Source organism: Chiloscyllium plagiosum, chromosome 2, assembly GCF_004010195.1.
Source record: "Chiloscyllium plagiosum isolate BGI_BamShark_2017 chromosome 2, ASM401019v2, whole genome shotgun sequence".
Lineage (NCBI taxonomy): Eukaryota > Metazoa > Chordata > Chondrichthyes > Orectolobiformes > Hemiscylliidae > Chiloscyllium > Chiloscyllium plagiosum.
This window is the reverse complement of record NC_057711.1, coordinates 1,108,659-1,130,091: the sequence shown is the minus strand read 5'-3', so window position 1 is coordinate 1,130,091 and position 21,433 is coordinate 1,108,659. Positions and strand designations below refer to the sequence as shown.

Sequence of the window (21,433 nt, the reverse complement as noted above, 5' to 3'; positions counted from 1 at the left end):
GTGGCGCGGTCGGTGTGGCTGGGGGAGGGGGCTGGTGCAGTTGGTGTGAGGGGGAGGGGTGTGATGTGGTGGAGTGCTGTTTTAGAAAGCCTTTATGGGATGTGGGTGCAATTTGTAATGGGTGGTGGATGATGAATTGGAGCGGGGACCTGTAGAAACCAGGACAATAATTGTTTATTTAAATCATATGTCCCTTAAAGAGGACGCCTGACACCATGGAGTTTGCAGCTCACTCTGGTGACTTACAGGCACCTCTGAACATCACACACATTTTAATTCCCTCACTTGAAGCTTGGTTTCCCACAGTCTTCCATATGCACTGCCTGTTCTTTAACCCAAGGCCTCTGGTGTCTGTGGAAAGTGTGGAAACCATACTTAGTCTTAACTGTCTGAATGTCTCACTTTTTAATCTGTTCCCTGTATATCTAGAGTTCCAGTCCAGATCCTGCCCCTTAATCCATCACTTTGCTATTTACTAATGACTAAAGCTTTATTCCTTAATAACTGTAAGCCAGCTAGTTATTCTTTCTCAGGCTGACAGGCTGCGGGAAACGTTGGTAACACTGCCATATTGAGAATCATGATATGTATTCCTGAACCACGCAGCAGTTGGCTACAGACATCAATATTAACCAGGCCAGGGCAGCAAGGGTGTTAGTATTAACAGGGCAGGGTGTTAGGGGGTCGTTGGGGATGGGTGGTGTTAGTATTGATCAAGCTGTTTTTACCTTAGTATTGATCAAGCTGGTCAATATTGACCCAGTTTAGATTAGATAAGATTAGATTCCCAATAGTGTGGAAGCTATTTAGCCCACCAAGTTCACACTGAAGAGTAACCCACCCAGATCCATTTCCTTACGTTTACCCCTGACTAATGCACCTAACACTACAGGCAATTTAGCATGGCCAATTCACCTGACCTGCATATCTTTGGATTGTGGGAGGAAACCTGAGCACATGGAGGAAACCCACGCAGACACGGGGAGAATGTGCAAACTCCACACAGACAGTCACCCAAGGCAGGAATCGAACCTGGCACTCTGCGGCAGCAATGCTAACCACTGAGCCCCCTTGCCGCCCAATTGACACGCTACCCATGTGTCCAGCTGCTCTGATGTTCCATGCACACACAGTGTTGTTGCGTACCGAATGTAGCATTGACCTTCAGGTCTGCAAGTCACTGACGTGCACAGCCCTTGCAGGCTCTCACAGCTGCACAGAAACTGAGAGAGGATGCTGTGAGTCTGTACCTATGGAGGAGTTAGTGTGGTGTGTGTGTGTGGCGGGGGGAGTGGATTGTGTTGGCGTTGCTGTTGACCAGGCTGTCTCTAACACCAACCCCTTCCTAGTCTGAGTGCCTGTATCTCTCCTTCCAGCCTCGTGTGATGTAGTGAACTCTGATCCTCAGCTGCTGTCTGTCCGAGCGTTGAACGAGGTATTTGTGGGGGAGTCGCTGTCCTCACGGTAAGTACTGCGGTAAAAATCTCTGCATAAGAACCATTTCGAGCCTATACCCCTCCCCCCAGCTCAGGTTCAATGCTGAATTAAACACCTCCATCCCATCCCAGGGAGTTGAGTCACTAGTTGGGTCAGCATTTATTGTTCATCTCTAGTTGCCCTTGAGAAGTGAGGGTGAGCTGCCTTCTTGAACAGTCCATGCGCTGTAAGTGGACCCGCAATGCCCTTCGGGGATGGGGTGGGAATGCCAGGATTTTGATCCAATGACGACGAAGGAACAATGATATATTTCCAGGTCAGGATGGTGAGTGACTTGGAGGGGAACTTGAAGTTGGTGGTATTCCCATTTATTTGCTGCCCTTGGCCTTTGAGGTGGAAGTGGTCATGGGTTTGGGAGGTGCTTCTGAGTACAGCATTCTGACCAGGCTGCCCCCTAAGTCTGCCTGATAACCACCCTCCCCTCCCCAAAATGAAACAAACCCTCTCACAGCCTGACCCAGACTGAATGCAGATCAGATAGTGACAATCTCCACACACACACTAATACTTGACTGATGGTGAGGATAGTGTCACATACCTGCACCATGAATGGTAGGATGCTCTGTTTGACTTCTGCCAGGGCCACTCAGCTCCTGACCTCATTACAGCCTTGGTTCAAACATGAACAGAAGAGCTGAAACCCAGAGACGAGGGGAGAGGGACGGCCCTTGACATCAAAGCTGTGTTTGAGCAAGTGTGGCAACATGGAGCCCTCGCCATGAGAACATCAGGGTAGGAATCCTGCAGCGAGTAACTCCCCTCCTGACTCCCCAAAGCCTGTCCATCGTCTACAAGGCACAAGTCAGGAGTGTGATGGAATACTCCCCAGTTGTCTGGATGGGGCAGCTCCAACAACACTCGAGAAGCTCAGCACCAACCAGGACAAAGCAACCGCTTGTGCTTTGATATTCATTCCCTTCTGCAGCAGCAGTGTGTCCCCAAGAGTAATGTGTGACTCTTTGCCAGCATGTCTGAAGAAAATGCCAGGATGTCATGCTGGGTATAACAGGAAAAGCTGGAAAAACAGCAAATGTCACACAAGAGGCAATCCCTGGCATTTTGTCCCAGGGGAGGGAACAAGGAATAAGTTCCTGCCTCAGGTGCAGGGGCCCCTCACTCTCTGTCTGAGTGTGGCGCTCTGCCCTCAGGGGGAAATCCCACAGCCATCTTATTGTGATATTTTCAAAGTGCTGTCGATGATGCAGTGTCCTACCACCATCTGACCTCGTTTGTGAGCTATCTCATCTCCTCACTCTAATCTCCTTTTCAGTCATTGCGAATGTGGTCTGGTGTGTTAGACTACAGCTCACACCTGACCCAGGATATGTTCTGTTTTGTACAGGCTCCCGTATCACTCCCACAAACAAAGTCTTAAATTCTCGCTCCATAGGGCCTCATACTGTGAGATCTCTATAGACGATGGACCCTGGGAGAAGCACAAGAACTCTGGCCTCAACATGTGCACTGGAACTGGCTCCAGAGCTTGGTAAGGGAGCCTTGCTGAGGGAACACTGACGGATTTAAACATGTGGGAGGATTTTGGCTCATATCCCCATTGCCCACATAGGTTGTTATAGACACTGTTATAATACTTTTTACCCTGGGGTGTTGAGGACGGTAATAGATTTAAAAAGAAGATGTGTATAATGTTGCAAAGAATAGTAATAAGTTTAAGGAGTAGCAGTGTTTTCGAAATCAGCATAATGTTGATTGGAAAGGTAAAAAGAGGATACAAGAGGAAATTTGGGTTGTGCAGGAGTTGGAGGGAAAGCAGTTGTTTTGGTGCAAGGATTATTTGGAGAAAGACATCATTGGTTGGAGTGGTCTACCACAAACCACAATGTGGGACAAGGTTTACATGAATCAATATTGGGCACTTGAGATAAAGGGATGACAATAATTGTGGTTAGTTTTAATTTATGGAGAAATTGGAGAAATCAGATTGGCAGTGGTAATGTCGATCAGGAGCTTGCACAAAGCGTTTGAGAGTTTCTTAGAACAGTACATTCTGGAAACAACCAGATAGCAGGTTCTGTGACACTTATTAGTGTGCAGTGAGGGTAAAGATTGTGTTTTTTAAATTTTTTGTGTTTTTAATTATGGGCTAAAATGAGAATAGAATTGTTTAAAACCAGGGATTGCTGCATGTTTTGAAAGCAAGTGACTGCTCATTGTAAGCACTATTTACACAGCTATTTGTTCGATTAGAGGTTAAATGTGGTTGCAGATGAACTGGAACTGAAGCAGATGGAGGTCTGGTTGGTAATAACTAGCTGGCCTGTGGACGAGTCACCATTTATCGATGACAAAGGCTTTCTGCCTGATGTTATTCAATCTTGGGTATCTTCAGGCTGTGAACAAGATAGAGAAACATCACTAAATCCACCACCAGCTCAGGGGCTCTGTTCTCTGTATTAGAAGCTACTTTAAGTCTGAAGAAAGCCAGTTTATCTTTTCTTCAACAGTTGCTGTAAGCTGTGATGTTTAATTGATAAGTCAAAGATCTTTTTATAGGAGAACAAGCCACTACTAACCACTAAAAACCTCCAGAAAAGGAAGACCTAGAAGCAGTGTTCTGATCAGCACAAGAATCTCAGCAAACTCCGTGAACAGGGGCCACTGAACTGCCTTCCCAGACTAACCCTCTGCCCACAGGAGACATTTGTTTTCCTGCCTATGTCTCTGTGCGTGCATGTACAGGGAGTTTATAAGGGTTTGCAGTTTTAATTAGTAAGTTATAAACCAATGGTTGATAATTGTTTGTTTGCAGCCAAGGTTTAATTACTTGCAATAAGTAGTAAATTGGGAAATTTTACAGACTTTTTAAAATCATAAACTTTTATTACAATTCTGGGAATAGTGGGGCTTGATTTCCAGCATGTTACCCCAGTGAGGGGTGATGTAAGACAGGATTAATGATTAACCACATACTATGTAGCAGCAACCACAGAATGATGGAATGTTTCATCAACGTATGAAAGGGAGAAATGGGCCAAGGGTTAGTATTCTAAATCTTAAGGAAGGACCTGTGAGGGTATGAAGGCTGAGCGAGCTGGCATGAACTGTGATAATAGGCTAGGGATAGAGCAATAGAGTTTAGATCAGAGTGGTGCTGGAAAAGCACAGCAGTTCGGGCAGCACCCGAGGTGCAGGAAAATCAACGTTTCGGGCAAAAGCCCTTCATCAGGAATAGAGGCAGGAAGCTTCCAGGGTGGAGAGATAAATAGGGGGTGTGGGGCTGGGGAGAAGGTAGCAAAGAGTACAATAGGTGAATGGGGGTGGGGATGGAGGTGATAGGTCAGAGAGGAGGGTGGAGTGGATAGGTGGGAAGGGAGATTGGCAGGTAGGACAGGTCATGGGGACAGGGCTGAGCCCGAAGGTTGGAGCTGGGGTAAGGTGGAAGAAGGGGAAATGAGGAAACTGATGAAGTCCACATCGATGCCCTGGGGTTGAAGTGTTCTGAGGCGGAAGATGAGGCGTTCTTCCTCCAGGCGTCGGGTGGTGAAAAAGCGGCGATGGAGGAGGCCCAAGACCTGCATGTCCTCGGCAGAGTGAGAGGGGGAGTTGAAATGTTGGGCCACAGGGCAGTGTGGTTGATTGGTGCGGGTGTCCCAGAGATGTTCCCTGAAGCGCTCTGCTAGGAGGCGCCCAGTCTCCCCAATGTAGAGGAGACCACATCGGGAGCAACAGACACAATAAATGACATTGGTGGATGTGCAGGTGAAACTTTGATGGATGTGGAAGGCTTCTTTGGGGCCTTGGTTGGTGGTGAGGGAGGAGATGTGGGCGCAGGTTTTGCAATTCCTACGGTGGCGGGGGAGGGTGCCAGGATGGGAGGGTGGGTTGTTGGGGGGCGTGGACCTGACCAGGTAGTCCGGAGGGAACTCTTACGGTTGGAGGGGTGGGGTTTGAAGGCAGAGGTGCGGGATGTTGATGAGATGCGTTGGAGGGCATCTTCAACCATGTGAGTAGGGAAATTGCGACCTCGAAAGGAGGAGGTCACCTGGTGTGTTCTGTGGTGGAACCGCTCCTCCTGGGAGCAGATGAGGCAGAGGTGGAGGAATTGGGAATACGGGATGGCATTTTTGCAGGAGGTAGGGTGGGAAGAGGTGTAATCCAGGTAGCTGTGGGAGTTGGTGGGTTTTGGAAAAATGTCAGTGTCAAGTCGGTCATCACTGATGGAGATGGAGAGGTCCAGGAAGGGGAGGGAGGTGTCAGAGATGGTCCAGGTAAATTTAAGGTCAGGGTGGAATGTGTTGGTGAAGTTGATGAACTGCTCAACCTCCTCGCGGGAGGACGAGGTGGCGCCAATGCAGTCATCAATGTAGCGGAGGAAGAGGTGGGGAGTGGTGCCGGTGTAATTACGGAAAATAGACTGTCCTACGTAGCCAGCAAAGAGACAGGCATAGCTAGCCCGTGGCTACCCCTTTGGTCTGGAGGAAGTGGGAGGATTCGAAGGAGAAATTGTTAAGGGTGAGGACCAGTTCGGCCAAAGGAATGAGAGTGTCGGTGGAAGGGTACTGTTGGGAACGTCTGGAGAGGAAAAAACGGAGGGCTTGGAGGCCCTCGTCATGGCGGGTGGAGGTGTAGAGGGATTGGATATCCATAGAGGCACAGTGGCAGACATTTAAGGGAATATTCCTGCTATAAAGTGAAAATCCAATTCATGGATAAGTATTGAAGTTAAAGCATCAGATTTAAAAAAGTAGATAATTTTGCAAAGCTGAGTGGCAGGTCAGATGATTGGCCTGGATGTAAAGAAGAAAAATATTAATCAGCTTAATCAGGAAAGGTAGTAAGCTAGAAATGTAAAAATGAATAGGAAGAGTTTCTGCAGGTGTTTAAAAAGGTAAAGGGTTCGTTCTCAGTGACAATGGGGAGTAATATTTTGTCCTGGATTGAGTATTGGTTAGCAGGTGGAGAGTCAGAATAGAGGGTTGGTATCACAGTGGAAGCAGTGTGGGTTGGTATTTTTGCTCAGACACCACTTCTTACAACCATAATTCTATTAGATTTAAAATAGTGATGGAAAAGGATAGACCAGATCTAAAAGTTGAAGTTCTAAATTGGAGAGAGGCCAATTTTGACGGTATTAGGCAAGAACTTTCAAAAGCTGATTGGGGGCAGATGTTCGCAGGTTAAGGGACGGCTGGAAAATGGGAAGCCTTCAGAAATGAGATAACGAGAGTCCAGAGAGAGTATATACCTGTCAGGGTGAAAGGGGAGGCTGGTAGGTATAGGGAATGCTGGATGACTAAAGAAATTGAGGGTTTGGTTAAGAAAAAGATGGAAGCATATGTCAGGTATAGACAGGATAGATCGAGTGAATCCTTAGAAGAGTATAAAGGCAGTAGGAGTATACTTGAGAGAAATCAGGAGGGAAAAGAGGGGACATGAGATAGCTTTGGCAAAGAGGGTTAAGGAGAATCCATAGGGTTTTTACAAATACCCTTAAGGACAAAAGGGTAACTAGGGAGAGAATAGGGCTCCTCAAAGATCAGCAAGGTGGCCTTTGGGGGAGCTACAGGAAATAGGGAGATACTAAATGAGTATTTAGCATCAGTATTTCCTGTGGAAAAGGACATGGAAGATATAGAATACAGTCATAGAAATGTGCAGCATGGAAACAGACCTTCGGTCCAACTCGTCCATGCCGACCAGATATCCCAACCGAAATGTAGGAAGGTAGATGGTGACATCTTGCAAAATGTCCATATTACAGAGGAGGAAATGCTGGATGTCTTGAAACGCATAAAAGTGGATAAATCCTCAGGACCTGATCAGGTGTACCCGAGAACTCTGTGGGAAGCTAGAGAAGTGATTGCTGGGCCTCTTACTGAGATATTTGTATCATCGATAGTCACAGGTGAGGTGCCGGAAGACCACAGGTTAGGTGCCAGAGGAAGTGGTGGAGGCTGGTACAATTACAGCATTTAAAAGGCATCTGGATGGGTATATGAATAGGAAGGGTTTGGAGGGATATGGGCCGGGTGCTGGCAGGTGGGACTAGATTGGGTTGGGATAGCTGGTCGGCATGGACGGGTTGGACCGAAGGGTCTGTTTCTATGCTGAACATCTCTATGACTCTATTACTCTATATATCAATGATTTGAATGAGGGAATCTAGTGTAATGTTTCCAAGTTTGCTGATGGGAGTGGTGAGGATGTTGTAAAGAGCCTTGAAAGTGATTTTCGAGAAGATTGCTTGAATTCATCCATAACTATGGTGTTGTAGCTCTTACAGACACATAAGTGAGAGAGAGACAAGACTGGCATCATAACATTCCACGATTTAGATGTTTCAGATACGATAGACATGGACATAAAAGAGATGGGAAGAGTTGCGTTACTGATAATACCACAGGACACTTTGAAGGGCTCATCCAGCAAGCTATATGGGTACAGCTCAGGAATAGGAAGGGTACAATCACTTTGGGATTTTTCTAACTGCCGTTTGGGTGACAGAGGAATGGATATGTAGACGGATTATGGAAAAAAGTAAAAACAACAGGTTTGTTGTGGTGGATGATTTTAACTTCCCTTATATTGACTGGAGCTTGGAGAGGGGAATTTGTTAGGTGTGTTCAGGAGGGTTTTTTTTTTTGAAAGCAATGTATAAAGAGTACAGCGAGGTAAGACGCCATACTGAGCCTGGTCAGTGATCAGAGTTTCAGTGGGAGGAGCATTTTGGGAACAGTGTCCATAATTCAGTACGTTTTAAGGGCAAGAGTAATCCTCTAGTGTAAGTATTAACTTGGGGGAGGCTAACTACCACAATATTAGGCAGGAACGGGGGAATGTAGATTGGAGGCAGCTGTTTGATGGTGAATCCACATCTGGCAAGTGGGAATTTTTTAAAGGCTAGTTGATTAGAGTTCAGGACCAGCATGTTCGTGTGAAAATGAAGGATAAGGCCGGCATGATTCAGAAACCTTGGATGACAAGAAATTGTGAGCTTAGTCAAAAAGAAAAAGGATGCATAGATATGGCTTAGGAAACTAAGACAGACAGCGCCCTCACAGAGTACAAAGATAACAGGAAAGAACAAGGAATAAGGAGGGCTAAAAGGGGCCAGGAAATGTCTTTGGCAAACAGGATTAAAAAATCACAGGGTGTTTTATATAAGGAGCAAGTGTGTAGCTGGAGAGAGAGTAGGTCCACTCATTGACAGGGGGTGGAATTTATGTGTGGGCCCAGAGGACGAAAGTGAGGTCATTAATCAGTACCTTGCATCAATATTCACAAGGAGAAGGGCACATTGGATGGTGAGTATTGGACAAGAGGGGACTGTTGATATTCCAGGGCATGCCAATATGAAAAAGGAAGCAGTATTGGGTGTTCTGAAAAGCATTAAGGTAGACTGGATCAGTCCCAGAATGTTGAAAGGGGTGAGGGTGGAAATTATGCATTCACATACATGGGTCAAGCTTAGGGCTCATTGCATTCCTATTTATTTGTCACTCTACTGATATCTGTCTCTCTACTGCTATCTGTCTCCCTCCTCTCCAATCCTACCCCAGCTAAATTAGTCCAGACCCATAAGATGTAAGAACAGATGTAGTCCATTCAACCCATCAAGTTTGCTCTGCAATCCAGTGAGATTATGGCTAATCTGATAATCCTCAACTCCACTTTCCTGCCTTTCTCCCTAACCCTTGATCCCCTTCCTGATTAAAACTCTGTCTCTCTCTCTCTCTCTCTCTCTCTCTCTCTCAGCCTTGAATATATTGAATGACCCAGCCTTAACAGCCCTCTGTGGTAAAGCATTTCACAGATTTACATCCCTCAGAGAAGACATTCCTCCTCATCTCTGTCTTAAATGAGTGACTGTTTATTTTGAGATTATACTCTCTTGTCCTAGAATCTCCCACAAAGGGAGACATCCTTTACTCATCTATCCTGTCAAACCCCCTAAGAATCTTGTTTTAGTAAAGACTCCAAACTACTCAACTGCTGCTCAAAAGAAAATCGCTCTATATGAGCTCCAGTCGAACAAACTCCCTCTAGGCTACCTCCAGTGCCAGTATATCTTTCCACAGTTGAGATCTGACTAATTCCTTATATAGTTTTAACAGAATTCCCTATTTTTATACTCCATTTCCTTTGAGGTAAGATTGATATAATTTGCTTTCCCTGTTACACTGGATGCTAGTTTTTGTGATTTATGTGCGGGACTCCTCAAATTCCTCTGTTCTGTGGCTTTCTGCAGTCATCCCCATTTAAATAATGTTCAGCTTCTCCAAGTGCAGAGCCATTTTTTATTCACTTGTGGGATGTGGGAGTCACTGGCTGGGCCCAGTATTTATTGCCTGACCCTAGTTGCCCCTTGAGAAGGTGGGGGTGAGCTGCCTTCTTGAATCGCAGCAGTCCAAGTGCTGTTGGCAGACCCGCAATACCCTTTGGGAGGGAATTCCAGGATTTGACCCAGCTATATTTCTCGACATTATATTCCATTTGACAAGTTTTGCCCATTTGCTTAACCTGTCCATCTGTCTTTACTCACTTGTTACAAATAGTGAAAAGTGTTATATAGTTTCATCGCTGTCCAGTGCATTTTAAACACAGAAAAATAAACCAAAACATAGAGTATGAAGGCAGGAAAATAAAGAAATACAGTTTAATTTTACAGGCCGCCTTGTGAAATGCTCAGCCACGGGCCTGGCACAGCCAGGCAGAAATCCCCTCGCCACGCCACTGCAACAAGAGTTGTCACTCTCCGGTGCCATCTTGCCCCCACCGATGCTGTGCCACCGTAACTCCTTGTTGGACCTTGCCAATGCAGCCACCACCGGGTCTTGCAATGGCCCAAACTTGACTCTGCCGCTGCCAAGAGTCTGCTCTGGGCCCAGACTCACCTCAGCCACTGCCTCCGTGAGTCTGCATTGGATGCCTTGCCATGTGATTTAGTCTCATCCAATAACTTCGCTATAGTCTATTCACTTTCCTCATCCAAGTCACTGATAAATAATTGTGGCCGTAGCACTGATCCCTGAGGCACTTCACAAGTTACAGTTGGCCATCCTGAAAATGTTCCCTTTATCCGACCTGTCTTCTATTAGCCAATCCTCTATATGTTCTAATATAGAAGTGGGAGAGAGGAGGACCAGGAAGCAGTCACCAGCACCTAAAATAGCAAGAGAGAGGAACACCCTGTGCTTCTGAACAGGATGAGCGAGGGATCAGCAGCTTCAGCAGTAACAGAAGAGTGCACAAGAACAGCTTCATAAAGAGGTTTGGACCTGTATGTAAAGGGTAGTGATGGTGGGAGATATAAACCGGTTTCTACCTGTCAGGGCTGAAGTGAGAGGTCACAAAAAAACAGGTGATTGGTGGACATTTTGTGTCACTTTCAATTAGCCAGTTGGTTTAAATTGGGAGATTGTGAGAGTGGGCGAGTAAAGTTAGTGTTCACATAACTAATGAAATAGAGAGGCTATGTCTCTCAAACTTTTGCATTAATTGAGGAACTTAGCAAAAAGATTGAAGGCAAAGGAGTAGATGTTTACTTGAACTTTAGTAAAGTCTTTGACAAGGTTCTGCATGGTAAACTAATTAGTAAAATCACATGGGATTCAGGGTAAGCTTGCCGATTGGATACAGGAAGAGACAAAGGGTAATGGTGGAGGGTTACTTTTCAGACTGGAGGCTTGTCACCAGCGGTGTTCCATAGCGATCGGCCTGGGTCCTGTTTTGTTTGTCATTTATATAAATGATTTGGATGTGAATGTGGAAGGCAAGATTAGTACGTTTGTGGATGACACCACAATTGGTGACATAGCAGACAGAGAGAAAGGTTTTCTTAGATTATTACAAAGGGATCTTGATGAAATGGGTCAATGGGCTGAAAAATAACAATGGATTTCAATCTGGATAAATGTGAGGTATTGCATTTTGGTACAACAAACAAAGATTGGGCTTATACAGTTAATGGTAGGGCTCTGGGTAGTGTTGTAGAACAGAGGGACCTCAAGGTTCAGAGACATAATTCTTTGAAGTTTGTGTCACACATAGACATGTTGGTTGCAAAGGAGTTTGGCACACTTGTCTTCATTGTTCAGTTATTTGAATATAGCAATTGGGACGTCATGTTGAGGTTGTACAGGACATTGGTGAGGCCTTTTCTGGAACACTGTGTCCAGTTCTGGTCACCCAGTTATAGGAAGGATATTATTAAGCTGGAGAGGCTTCAGGAGAGATTTACCAGGATGTTGCCAGGTATAGAAAGCTTAAGTTATAAAGAAAGGCTGGATAAGCTGGGACTTTGTTCACTGGAACAGAGGAGGTTGAGAGGCGACCTGTTAAAATGATGAGAGGTACAGATAAGGTGAATGGCATGTGACTTTTCCCTATAGTGAGGGATTTCAAGACTGGGGGCACATTTTTAAGGTGAGGAGAGAGATTTAAAAAGGACATGAAGGGCAATGTTTTTACACAGAGGGTGGTTCGTGTGTGGAATGAACTTCCAGAGAAAGTAGTAGATGTGAGTACAAATATAACGTTAAAAGACATTTGGCAAAGTCCATGAATGGGGAACGTTTGGAGGGATATGGCTGAGGAGCAGGCAGTTTAGGATTATGTCTGGCATGGATTGTTGGAATGAAGGGGTCTGATTCTGTGCTGTATGACTCTATGACTTTATTAGGGGATGGAATAGTTGGGGAGTGGATACTATTCTCTGCAGCACAGAATCCTGAAAACTGTGTTACCTACCTGGTGCCAAGCTTCAGGGCACCTCTTTTGGGCTGGATAAGAACTTTGGAGGGGAGATGAGGGATCGAGTTGTGGTCCACATACAGACCGAGGGCATTAGGAGTAGGAAAGAGGTTCCACTAAGGAATTTATGTGCAGCTCATTTAAAATGCAGAACCACAAAGGTTATGATCTCCAGAGCCATGAGCAAAATGATATGTGGTAAATAAGATTAGAGAGGTAAATGTGTGACTCGAAGATTAATCTTGGAGAAATAGGTTATGATTCATGGCCCCTGGCACTAATACTGGGAAAGAAAGAGCTGTTCTGTTGGGAAGAACCTCATGTGAACCATTGCTAAGCTTCACTAGGGTAGAAATCCAGGCTCGCTATTCCCAGAATTGTTAAAACTTATAATGCCTTACAAACTCCCTCTGGGCAAGCACGCATAAAATGGGTGTTCAAAGCAGAGGGAAAGACTGGGAAGCCTGTTGTGTGTCCCACTCCACAGGGATTACCCATTTGCTGATCAGAATGCTACTCCTCCAATTTCCTTCTCCAGGTACATTGGTGTTTGTAGGATTCGCATGCCGACTGGTTCACACTTGGAAAGGTCTCTGGTTTGTTGGTTAAAACTCGCAGCAGCTGATGAGGTGAAACAACTGGCTGGCTTCATGACTGAGATACTTTCACTGCAGAGTAAAGATGGCTTCTCTTCCAGAGGGCCACACTGTCTGGGTGGAATTTGCACGTTCGCCCCATGTCTGTGTGGGTTTCTGCTGTATGTTTTGGATTCCTCCCACAGTACAAAAGTGTGCAGGTTAGGTACATTGACAATGCTAAATTGCCCCGTACTGTTCAGGGATGTGCAAGCAAGGTGGGTTAGCCATGGGAAATGCAGGGATATGGGGAACAATGAGTCTGGGTGGAATACTCTTCAGAGGGTCAGAGCAGACTCAATGATCATGACTAATCATACAATCTCAGTATCGCATTCCCACCTTCTCCCCTTTACTCTTGATCCTTTAGCCACAAGGGCCATGTCCAGCTCTCTGAATTATATATAGAATTATAGAATCCCTATAGCGTGGAATCATTCGGCTCAACAAGTCCATACCGATCCTGCGAATAGCATCCCACGCAGGCTGATCCCCGGGGGGTGGCATGGTGGCTCAGTGGTTAGCACTACTGCCTCACAGCACCAGGGTCCCGGGATCGATTCCATCCTCGGGCGCCTGTCTGTGTGGAGTTTGCACATTCTCCCCATGTCTGTGTGGGTTTCCTTCGGGTGCTCTGGTTTCCTCCCACAATCCAAAGATGTGCAGGTTAGTGTGAATTGGCCATGCTAAATTGCCCATTAGTGTTAGGTGCATTAGTCAGAGGGAAATGGGTCTGGGTGGGTTGCTCTTCAGAGGGTCAGTGTGGACTTGTTGGGCTAAAGGGCCTGTTTCTACACTGGAGGGCATCTAATCTACCCTAACACGGCATATCCCTCTTGAATATATCTAATGAACTGGTCTTAACAGCTTCCTGTGGGAGAGAATTCCACAGGTTCACGATTCTGAGTGAAGAAAAGAATGTGGGTTAGTTTTGAAAATACGAGGTATCAGTGGCGGTGTAGTGATGTGCAATCAGTTTGGGAAAGAAGTCATTGGTGTATGGACTCTGTCACCGAAGAGCTGCATCACTGTAGGACAGAGTATCAATCAGGAAGTGATGAAGGTGGGAATGGACAAACTAGATGGGCAATGGTAACATGGCAGATGAGTTTGTAAAGTGCATCAGGCCTTATCTTTTAAGAGCAGTATGTTTCAGAGCCTATCAGAGAACAGATTAGTTTAGATCTAACTGGCAGACATTTAAGCAGATATTTCACAATACTCAGCAAATATTCCTTCCAACTAACAGATTAACTTGATGAGAGGATGAATGACCTGTAATTAACAGTGGCAGTGAAGGACAGTAAGAAATCAAAAGCTAGGGCTGACAAAGTGTCAAAAGTTAGAGGTAGGCTAAAGGGTTGGCAAGATTTTAGGAATCAGTATCAGGTGGTGATGAGAGAATTAATTATGAAAGTAAATTGACAAGCAATATAAAAGCTGACTGCAAGAGGCTCCACCGTGATATTTAAAAAAAAGACAGGGATGTATTTCTGAGGCTCTGTAAGACTCTAGTCAGACCACATTGTGGGCAGTTTTGGGCCCCATATCTCAGGAAGGATGTACTGGCCCTGGAGCGTGTTCAGAGGAGGTTCACGAGAATGGTCCCAGGAATGAACAGCTTAACATATGAGGTACGTTTGAGGACTGTGAATCTATACTTAATGGAATTTAGAAAGATGAGGGGGATCTAATTGAAATTTGTAGAATTCTGAATGGCCTGGACAGAGTAGATGTTGGGGAGATGTTTCCATTGGTAGGAGAGACTCGGACTAAAGGGCACAGTCTTAGAATAAAGAGAAGACCTTTTAGAACAGAGATAAGGCAATATTTCTTCATCCAGAGAGTGGGGAATCTGTGGAACTCATTGCCACAGAAGGCTGTGGAGGCCAGATCATTGAGTATATTTAAGACAGAGATAGATAAGTTCTTGATTGTCAAGGAGGCACGGTGGCTCAGTGGTTAGCATTGCTGCCTCACAGCACCAGGATCCCAGGTTCGATTCCAGCCTCGGGTGACTGTCTGTGTGGAGTTTGCACATTCTCCCTGTGTCTGTGTGGGTTTCCTCCAGGTGCTCCGGTTTCCTCCCACAGTCCAAAAAATGCGCAGGTTAGGTGAATTGGCCATGCTAAATTGCCCATAATGTTAGGTGCATTAGTCAGAGGGAAATAGGTCTTGGTGGGTTGCTCTTCGGAGGGTTGGTGTGGACTGGTTGGGCCAAAGGGCCTGTTTGCGCACTGTAGGGAATCTAATCTTAAAAATAAGGGATCAAGGGTTACTGGGAGAAAGTGGGAGAATGGGGTTGAGAAATGTATCAGCCATGATTGAATGGGAGAACAGACTTAATGGGCCGAACGGCCTAATTACTGCTTCGATGTCTTGTGGCGTTATGGATTTTTAGAAAAGAATGCAATCAAACAGAGTCAGAATGGTTTTGTGAAAGTGAAATCATGTTGCATGATTAGATTTGCAAATATAACGAGCAGAGTTGATAATGACAAACCAATAGATGTAGCTTATTTAGATTTCCAGTGTTTCAAGTGAAAGTTAACTCGGCTGATACCAGGCTGTTGGGAAGGTGAGGAAAAATGTTTAAGAACTCACCTCTAGCATCGGCGCCCGCCATTGTTGTTCCGGCAGCAGGAAGTGCGGGAGTGGCGAGCAGGAGGTTGTCAGAGAGATCACAAGGTCACATATTTGGGTGGTTGCTTTACCCAAAACACTACTTAGGTAGTGCCTCCCACCCATTCTCCTCTACCCAAAAAAAGTTGTGTGTTGGTTGGTAAGGTGGTAAGTGTTTTCTTTCATGTTTCATTTTTTCAGCGTCCATTTAGGAATTTAGAATAATGGGAATGGAGGTTAGGGCAGTTGAATGTTCCTCTTGCAGTATGTGGGAGGTAAGGGTTACCAGTAATGTCCCTGCTGACTGTATCTGTGGGAAATTTTACCCAACTCCAGCTCCTCGAGAACCGCATTAGGGGACTGGAGCTGGAACTGAATGAACTTTGGATCATTCGGGAGGCGGAGGTGGTTATTGAGATGAGTTACAGGGAGGGAGTCACACCTCAGGTACAAGAAGAAGGTAGATGTGTTACCGTCAGGGAACGAAAGGGAATCGGCAGGCAGTGTGTGGATCCCCTGTGGCCATTCACCTCAACAACAAGTGTACTGTTTTGGATACTGTTGGGCGGGGGAACTTACCAGGGGTAATCCATGGGGTACAGGTCGCTGGCACAGAGTCTGTCCCTGTTGCTCAGAAGGGAAGGGGGAAGAGGAGCAGAGCATTAGTCATTGGAGACTCCATAGTTAGGGGGAGGTTCTGTGGCAACCAGAGACACTCACAATTGGTGTGTTGCCTCCCAGGTGCCAGGGTCCATGATGTCTCAGATCGTGTTTTCGGGATCCTTGAGGGGGAAGGGGAGCAGCCTCAAGTCATGGTCCACGTCGGCACCAACAACATAGGTAGGAAGAGAGATGGGGATTTAAGGCAGAAATTCAGGGATCTAGGGTGGGAGCTTAGAGCTAGGACAAACAGAGTTGTTACCTCTGGTTTGTTGCCTGTGCCACATGCTAGTGAGGAGGGGAACGGGGAGAGAGTGGAGCTGAACATGTGGCTACAGGGATGGTGCAGGAGGGAGGGTTTTGGATTCTTGGATAATTGGTGCTCTTTCTGGGGAAGGTGGGACCCCTACAAACGGGATGGTCTTCACCTGAACCAGAGGGGTACCAATATCCCGGGGGGACATTTGCTAATGCTCTTCGGGTGGGTTTAAACTAATGCAGCAGGGGAACCCGAATTGTAGTTTCGGTGTAAAGGAGGTTGAGGGTAGTGAGGTCAGGAATAGGTTTACAAGATCACGAGAGGGCACTGGCAATCAGGATGTTTGTTTGAAATGTGTGTACTTCAATGTCAGGAGCATCCGGAATAAGGTGGGTGAACTTGCAGCAAGGTTCGGTGCCTGGGATTTCGATGTTGTGCCCATTAACATGGCTGGAGCAGGGACAGGAATGGTTGTTGCAGATTCCGGGATTCAGATGTTTCAGCAAAAACAGAGAAGATGGTAAAAGTGGGGGGTGTGGCATTGTTAATCAAGAGTAATGTTACAGCAGCTGAGAGAACGTTTGAAGACTCATCTACTGAGGTATTTGGGCTGAGGTTAGAAACAGGAAAGGAGAGGTCACCCTGTTGGGAGTTTTCTATCAGCCTCTGAAATGTTCCAGAGATGTAGAGGAAAGGGTAGCAAAGATGATTCTCAATCGGAGCGAGAATAACAGGTTAATTGTTCTGGGGGACTTTAACTTAGACAGGCCAACTAGGGGCGAGGCCGCATTAGATTTGGTACTGGGTAATGAACCCGGCCAGGTGTTAGATTTGGAGATAGGTGAGCACTTTGGCAATAGCGATCATAATTCGGTTATATTTACAATAGCGATGGGCAGGGAAAGAGGTATAAACTGGGGGAAAGGCAATTATGATGTAATTAGGCAAGATTTAAAATGCATAGGATGGGAAAGGAAACTGCAGGGAATGGACACACTTGAAATGTGGAGCTTATTCAAGGAACAGCTACTGTGGGTCCTTGATAAGTATATACCTATCAGGCAGGGAGGTAGTTGTCGAGAGAAGGAGCCATGGTTGACTAAAGAAGTAGCTCTTGTCAAGAGAAAGAAGAAGCCTTATGTGAGGATGCTGCATGAAGGCTCAGTTAGGGGGCTTGAGAGTTATAAGTTAGCCAGAAAAGGTCTAAAGAGTGGGCTAAGAACAGCCAGGAGGGGACATGAGAAGAACCCTAAGACCTTCTATAGGTATATCAGGAATAAAAAAATGACTAGAATAAGATTAGGGCCAATCAAAGATAGTACTGGAAAGTTGTGTGTGGAATCTAAGGACATGGGGAAGTGCTTAATGAATGCTTTTTGTCAGTATTCACATTGGCAAAGGGCAATGTTAGTGAGAATATGGAGATACAGGCTACTAGATTAGATGGGATTGAGGTTGACAAAGAGGAGGTTTTAGCAATTTTGGAAGATCTGAACATGGATAAAACACCTGGGCCAGATGAGATTTATCCTCTGATTCTCTGGGAAGCCAGGGAGGAGATTGCAGCACCTTTGGTTTCAATCTTCATGTCATCATTGTTGACAGGAGTCGTACCAGAAGACTGGAGGATAGCAAATGTTGTTCCCTTGTTTAAGAAGGGGAGTCAAGACAACCCTGGTAATTATAGGCCAGTGAGCCTTACTTCGGTTGTGGGTAAGGTGTTGGAAAAGGTTAGAAGAGTTAGGATTTATCTGGAAAGGAATACATTGTTTAGGGATAGTCAATACAGTTTTGTGAAGGGTAGGTTGTGCCTCAATAACCTTATTGAGTTCTTCAAGAAGGTGACCAAACAGGTGGATGAGGATAAAGCGGTTGAAGTGGTGTATATGGATTTCAGTAAGGCGTTCGAAAAGGTGCCCCACGGTAGGCTATTGCACAAAATACAGAGTTTCGGAATTGAAAGTGATTTAGTGGTTTGGATCCGAAATTGGCTTGCTGAAAGAAGACAGAGGGTGGTGGTTGATGGGAAATGTTCATCCTGGAGCTCAGTTACTGGTGGTGTACCGCAAGGATCTGTTTTGGGGCCACTGCTGTTTGTCATTTTTATAAATGACCTGGATGAGGGCGTTGAAGGGTGGATTAGTAAATTTGCAGATGACACTAAGGTCGGTGGAGTCGTGGATAGTGCCCAAGGATGTTGTAGGTTACAAAGGGACGTGATAAGCTGCAGAGCTTGGCTGAGAGGTGGCAAATGGAGTTTAATGCAGAAAAGTGTGAGGTGATTTACTTTGGAAGGAGCAACAGGAATGCAGAGTACTGGGCAAATGGTAAAATTCTTGGGACTGTAGATGAACAGAGGGATCTCGGTGTCCAGGTGCCTGAATCTCTGAAAGTTAACAGCCCTATCAACCTGGGTGGAAAAAGGCATATGGTGTGTTGGTGTTTATTGGTAAGGGGATTGAGTTTCAGAGCCATGAGGTCATGCTGCAGCTGTACAAGACACTGGTGTGGCTGCACCTGGAGTATTGTGTGCAGTTCTGGTCACCACATTATAGGAAGGATGTGAAAGTTTTGGAAAGGGTTCAGAGGAGATTTACTGGGATGTTGCCTGTTATGGAAGGAAGGTCTTACGAGGAAAGGCTGAGAGAACCGAGGCTGTTTTTGTTGGAGAGAAGAAGGTTGAGAGGTGACTTCGTCGAGATGTATAAGATAATCAGAGGGTTCGATGGGGTGGACAGTGAGAGCCTTTTTCCTCGGATGATGAAGGCTAACACGAGGGGACATAATTTTAAATTGAGGGGTGATAGATTTAGGGTAAGTATCAGGGATAGTTTCTTTACTCAGAAAGTAGTAGGGGCGTGGAATGGCCTGCCTGCAACAGTAGTAGACTCGCCAACGTTAAGGGCATTTAAATGGGTAGTGGACATACATAATGGATAATAATGGAACGATGTAGGTTAGATGGGCATCAGATTATTTTCACAGGTTGTTGCAACATTGAGGGCTGAAGGGCCTGTACTGCGCTGTAATGTTCTATGAATGGCAGGATTATTGATTGTATGTGGAGAGGTTGGTATGACTGAGCCTGCAATCACTAGAATTTAGAAGGGTCTGAGGGCGGAATAGAACATAAAGTGCAGGAGTAGGCTTTAGGGCGAAGTTGTGGAACTGCTGCAGCACATGACTGACTGCTTTCTCTCTTCTCAGGTCCTACAATATTAATAAATTGGCCTATCAGGAAGTGGAGGATCTTCTGTCTATCGGTGAGAAGGAGAGCTTAGTGTGAGAAGCCCTGTCTCACTTCATTGCTGCACTTGCAGGAAGAGATTGGAGAGAGAGTCAGAACTGCTACAGCAGAATGGGAGCATTTGACCCAGGCCATCCTGTCGCTCTGCACATTTTCAGTCCTAGAGTCATATACCACAGACACGGCCGACCCACAGAAAGGTCCTTTGGCCCATCAAGTTTGTGACATCCTCTCTGTACCAATCCTGCTTTCTAACACCTGGCTCTTCACCTTGAATCTTTCAAGTGCTCATCACATGCTTCTTAAAAGTTGAGGTTTTTCTGAGGATTCAACTACTCAACCACCCTCCCAGGCAGAGCAAATTATTTTCTCAAATCCTCTTTAAATGTCCTGCCCTTCACCTTAAGATTATACCCCCTTGTTACTGACCCTGTGACTAAGGGGGAACAGCTGTTTTCTATCCCCTATCCATGATCCTCATAATCTTATCCACCTCGATCAGGTTCCCCCTCAGCTTTCTCTGCTCTAAAGAAACCACCCTGAGCTTCTCCAGCCTGTCTTCATCACTAACCTGCTCCAGCCCAGGCAGTATCCTGGTGAATCCCCTCTGTACCCCCTCCCAGTACAATCACATCCTTCCTATAGTGTGGGCACCAGAAACTGCACACAGTCCTCCAGCTGTGGCCTTCCCAGACTCCTGTACAGCTCCACCAGAGCCTCCCTGCTCTGATCATCCAAGCCTCGACTGATAAAGGCAAGTATCCCCATAGCCTTCTTAACCACCCTATTCACCTGTCCTACTACCTTCAGGGATCTGTGGACAAACGCCCCAAGATCCCTCTGTTCCTCTGAGCTTCCTGCTGTCCTGTCATTCACTGAGTACTCCCTTGTCTTGTTCCTTCTTCCAAAGTGCATCCCCTCCCATTTCTCAGGGTTTAATTCCATCTGCCTCTGATCTGCCAATCTGACCAATCCGTTGAATGGCCAGCTCCTGCTCCTAGTTCTTATGTTCTTAACTTCTATGAGGCTGTCACTGGCTAGGCGAGCAATTAGTGCCCATCTCTACTTGGTAAATGTCAGACTATCGGGGTTGGGGAGGGGTGGCTGTGGGTGGGAGGGTCAGCAAAGACTCAATGGACTGAATGGCTTCTATCTACAGTGTAGGGATTCTGTGATTGAGTCTTCAGGTGATGAATGCCTAAATGAGGATTTCAGCAGCCGGATAGCTGGGAGAGAGGTGGAAATAGACGATTTTAGAGATGGCACAAATATAGATTCAGAAGCACATCTCCGGGTCCAATCTGACATGAGCGTAGTGAGCCAATTGGTTTAATGTTAGACTGTTGCCGTGGTGAAGGATGGAGTCAGTTACCAGGATAGGGAGTTGGGGTGGGCAATGAAAACAATACCTTCAGTATTCCCAATGTTTTAATGGCTGGAATGATCTCCAGTACTGGGTATCAGATAAGCAGTGATGGAAATGTGTTGCTGGAAAAGCGCAGCAGGTCAGGCAGCATCTAGGGAACAGGAGAATCGACGTTTCGGGCATTAGCCCTTCTTCAGGAATGAGGAAAGTTGGTCCAGCAGGCTAAGATAAAAGATAGGGAGGAGGGACTTGGGGGAGGGGCGTCGGAAATGTGATAGGTGGAAAGAGGTCAAGGTGAGGGTGATAGGTCAGACTGGGGTGGGGGAGGAGAGGTCGGGAAGAAGATTGCAGGTTAGGAAGGCGGTGCTGAATTCAAATTCAGCACCGCCTTCCTAACCTGCAATCTTCTTCCCAACCTCTCCGCCCCCACCCCA

At 46.0% G+C, this 21,433-nt stretch overlaps 1 protein-coding gene across 7 annotated transcripts in view; it reads left to right on the top strand.

The window, feature by feature from the left end:
• nadk2 (NAD kinase 2, mitochondrial) overlaps positions 1 to 21,433 on the top strand; it is a 65,774-nt gene that overhangs the window by 18,728 nt on the left and 25,613 nt on the right. For 4 of the 7 annotated variants that reach the window (XM_043702954.1, XM_043702982.1, XM_043702968.1 and 1 more), the window contains 3 exons: positions 1,377 to 1,464; positions 2,840 to 2,983; positions 19,594 to 19,649. In XM_043702954.1, the coding sequence (XP_043558889.1) occupies positions 1,377 to 1,464; positions 2,840 to 2,983; positions 19,594 to 19,649 (288 nt within the window). The remainder of the gene's footprint in view (positions 1 to 1,376; positions 1,465 to 2,839; positions 2,984 to 19,593; positions 19,650 to 21,433) is intronic. The other 3 variants (XM_043702962.1, XM_043702975.1, XM_043702946.1) reach the window with 1 other exon arrangement.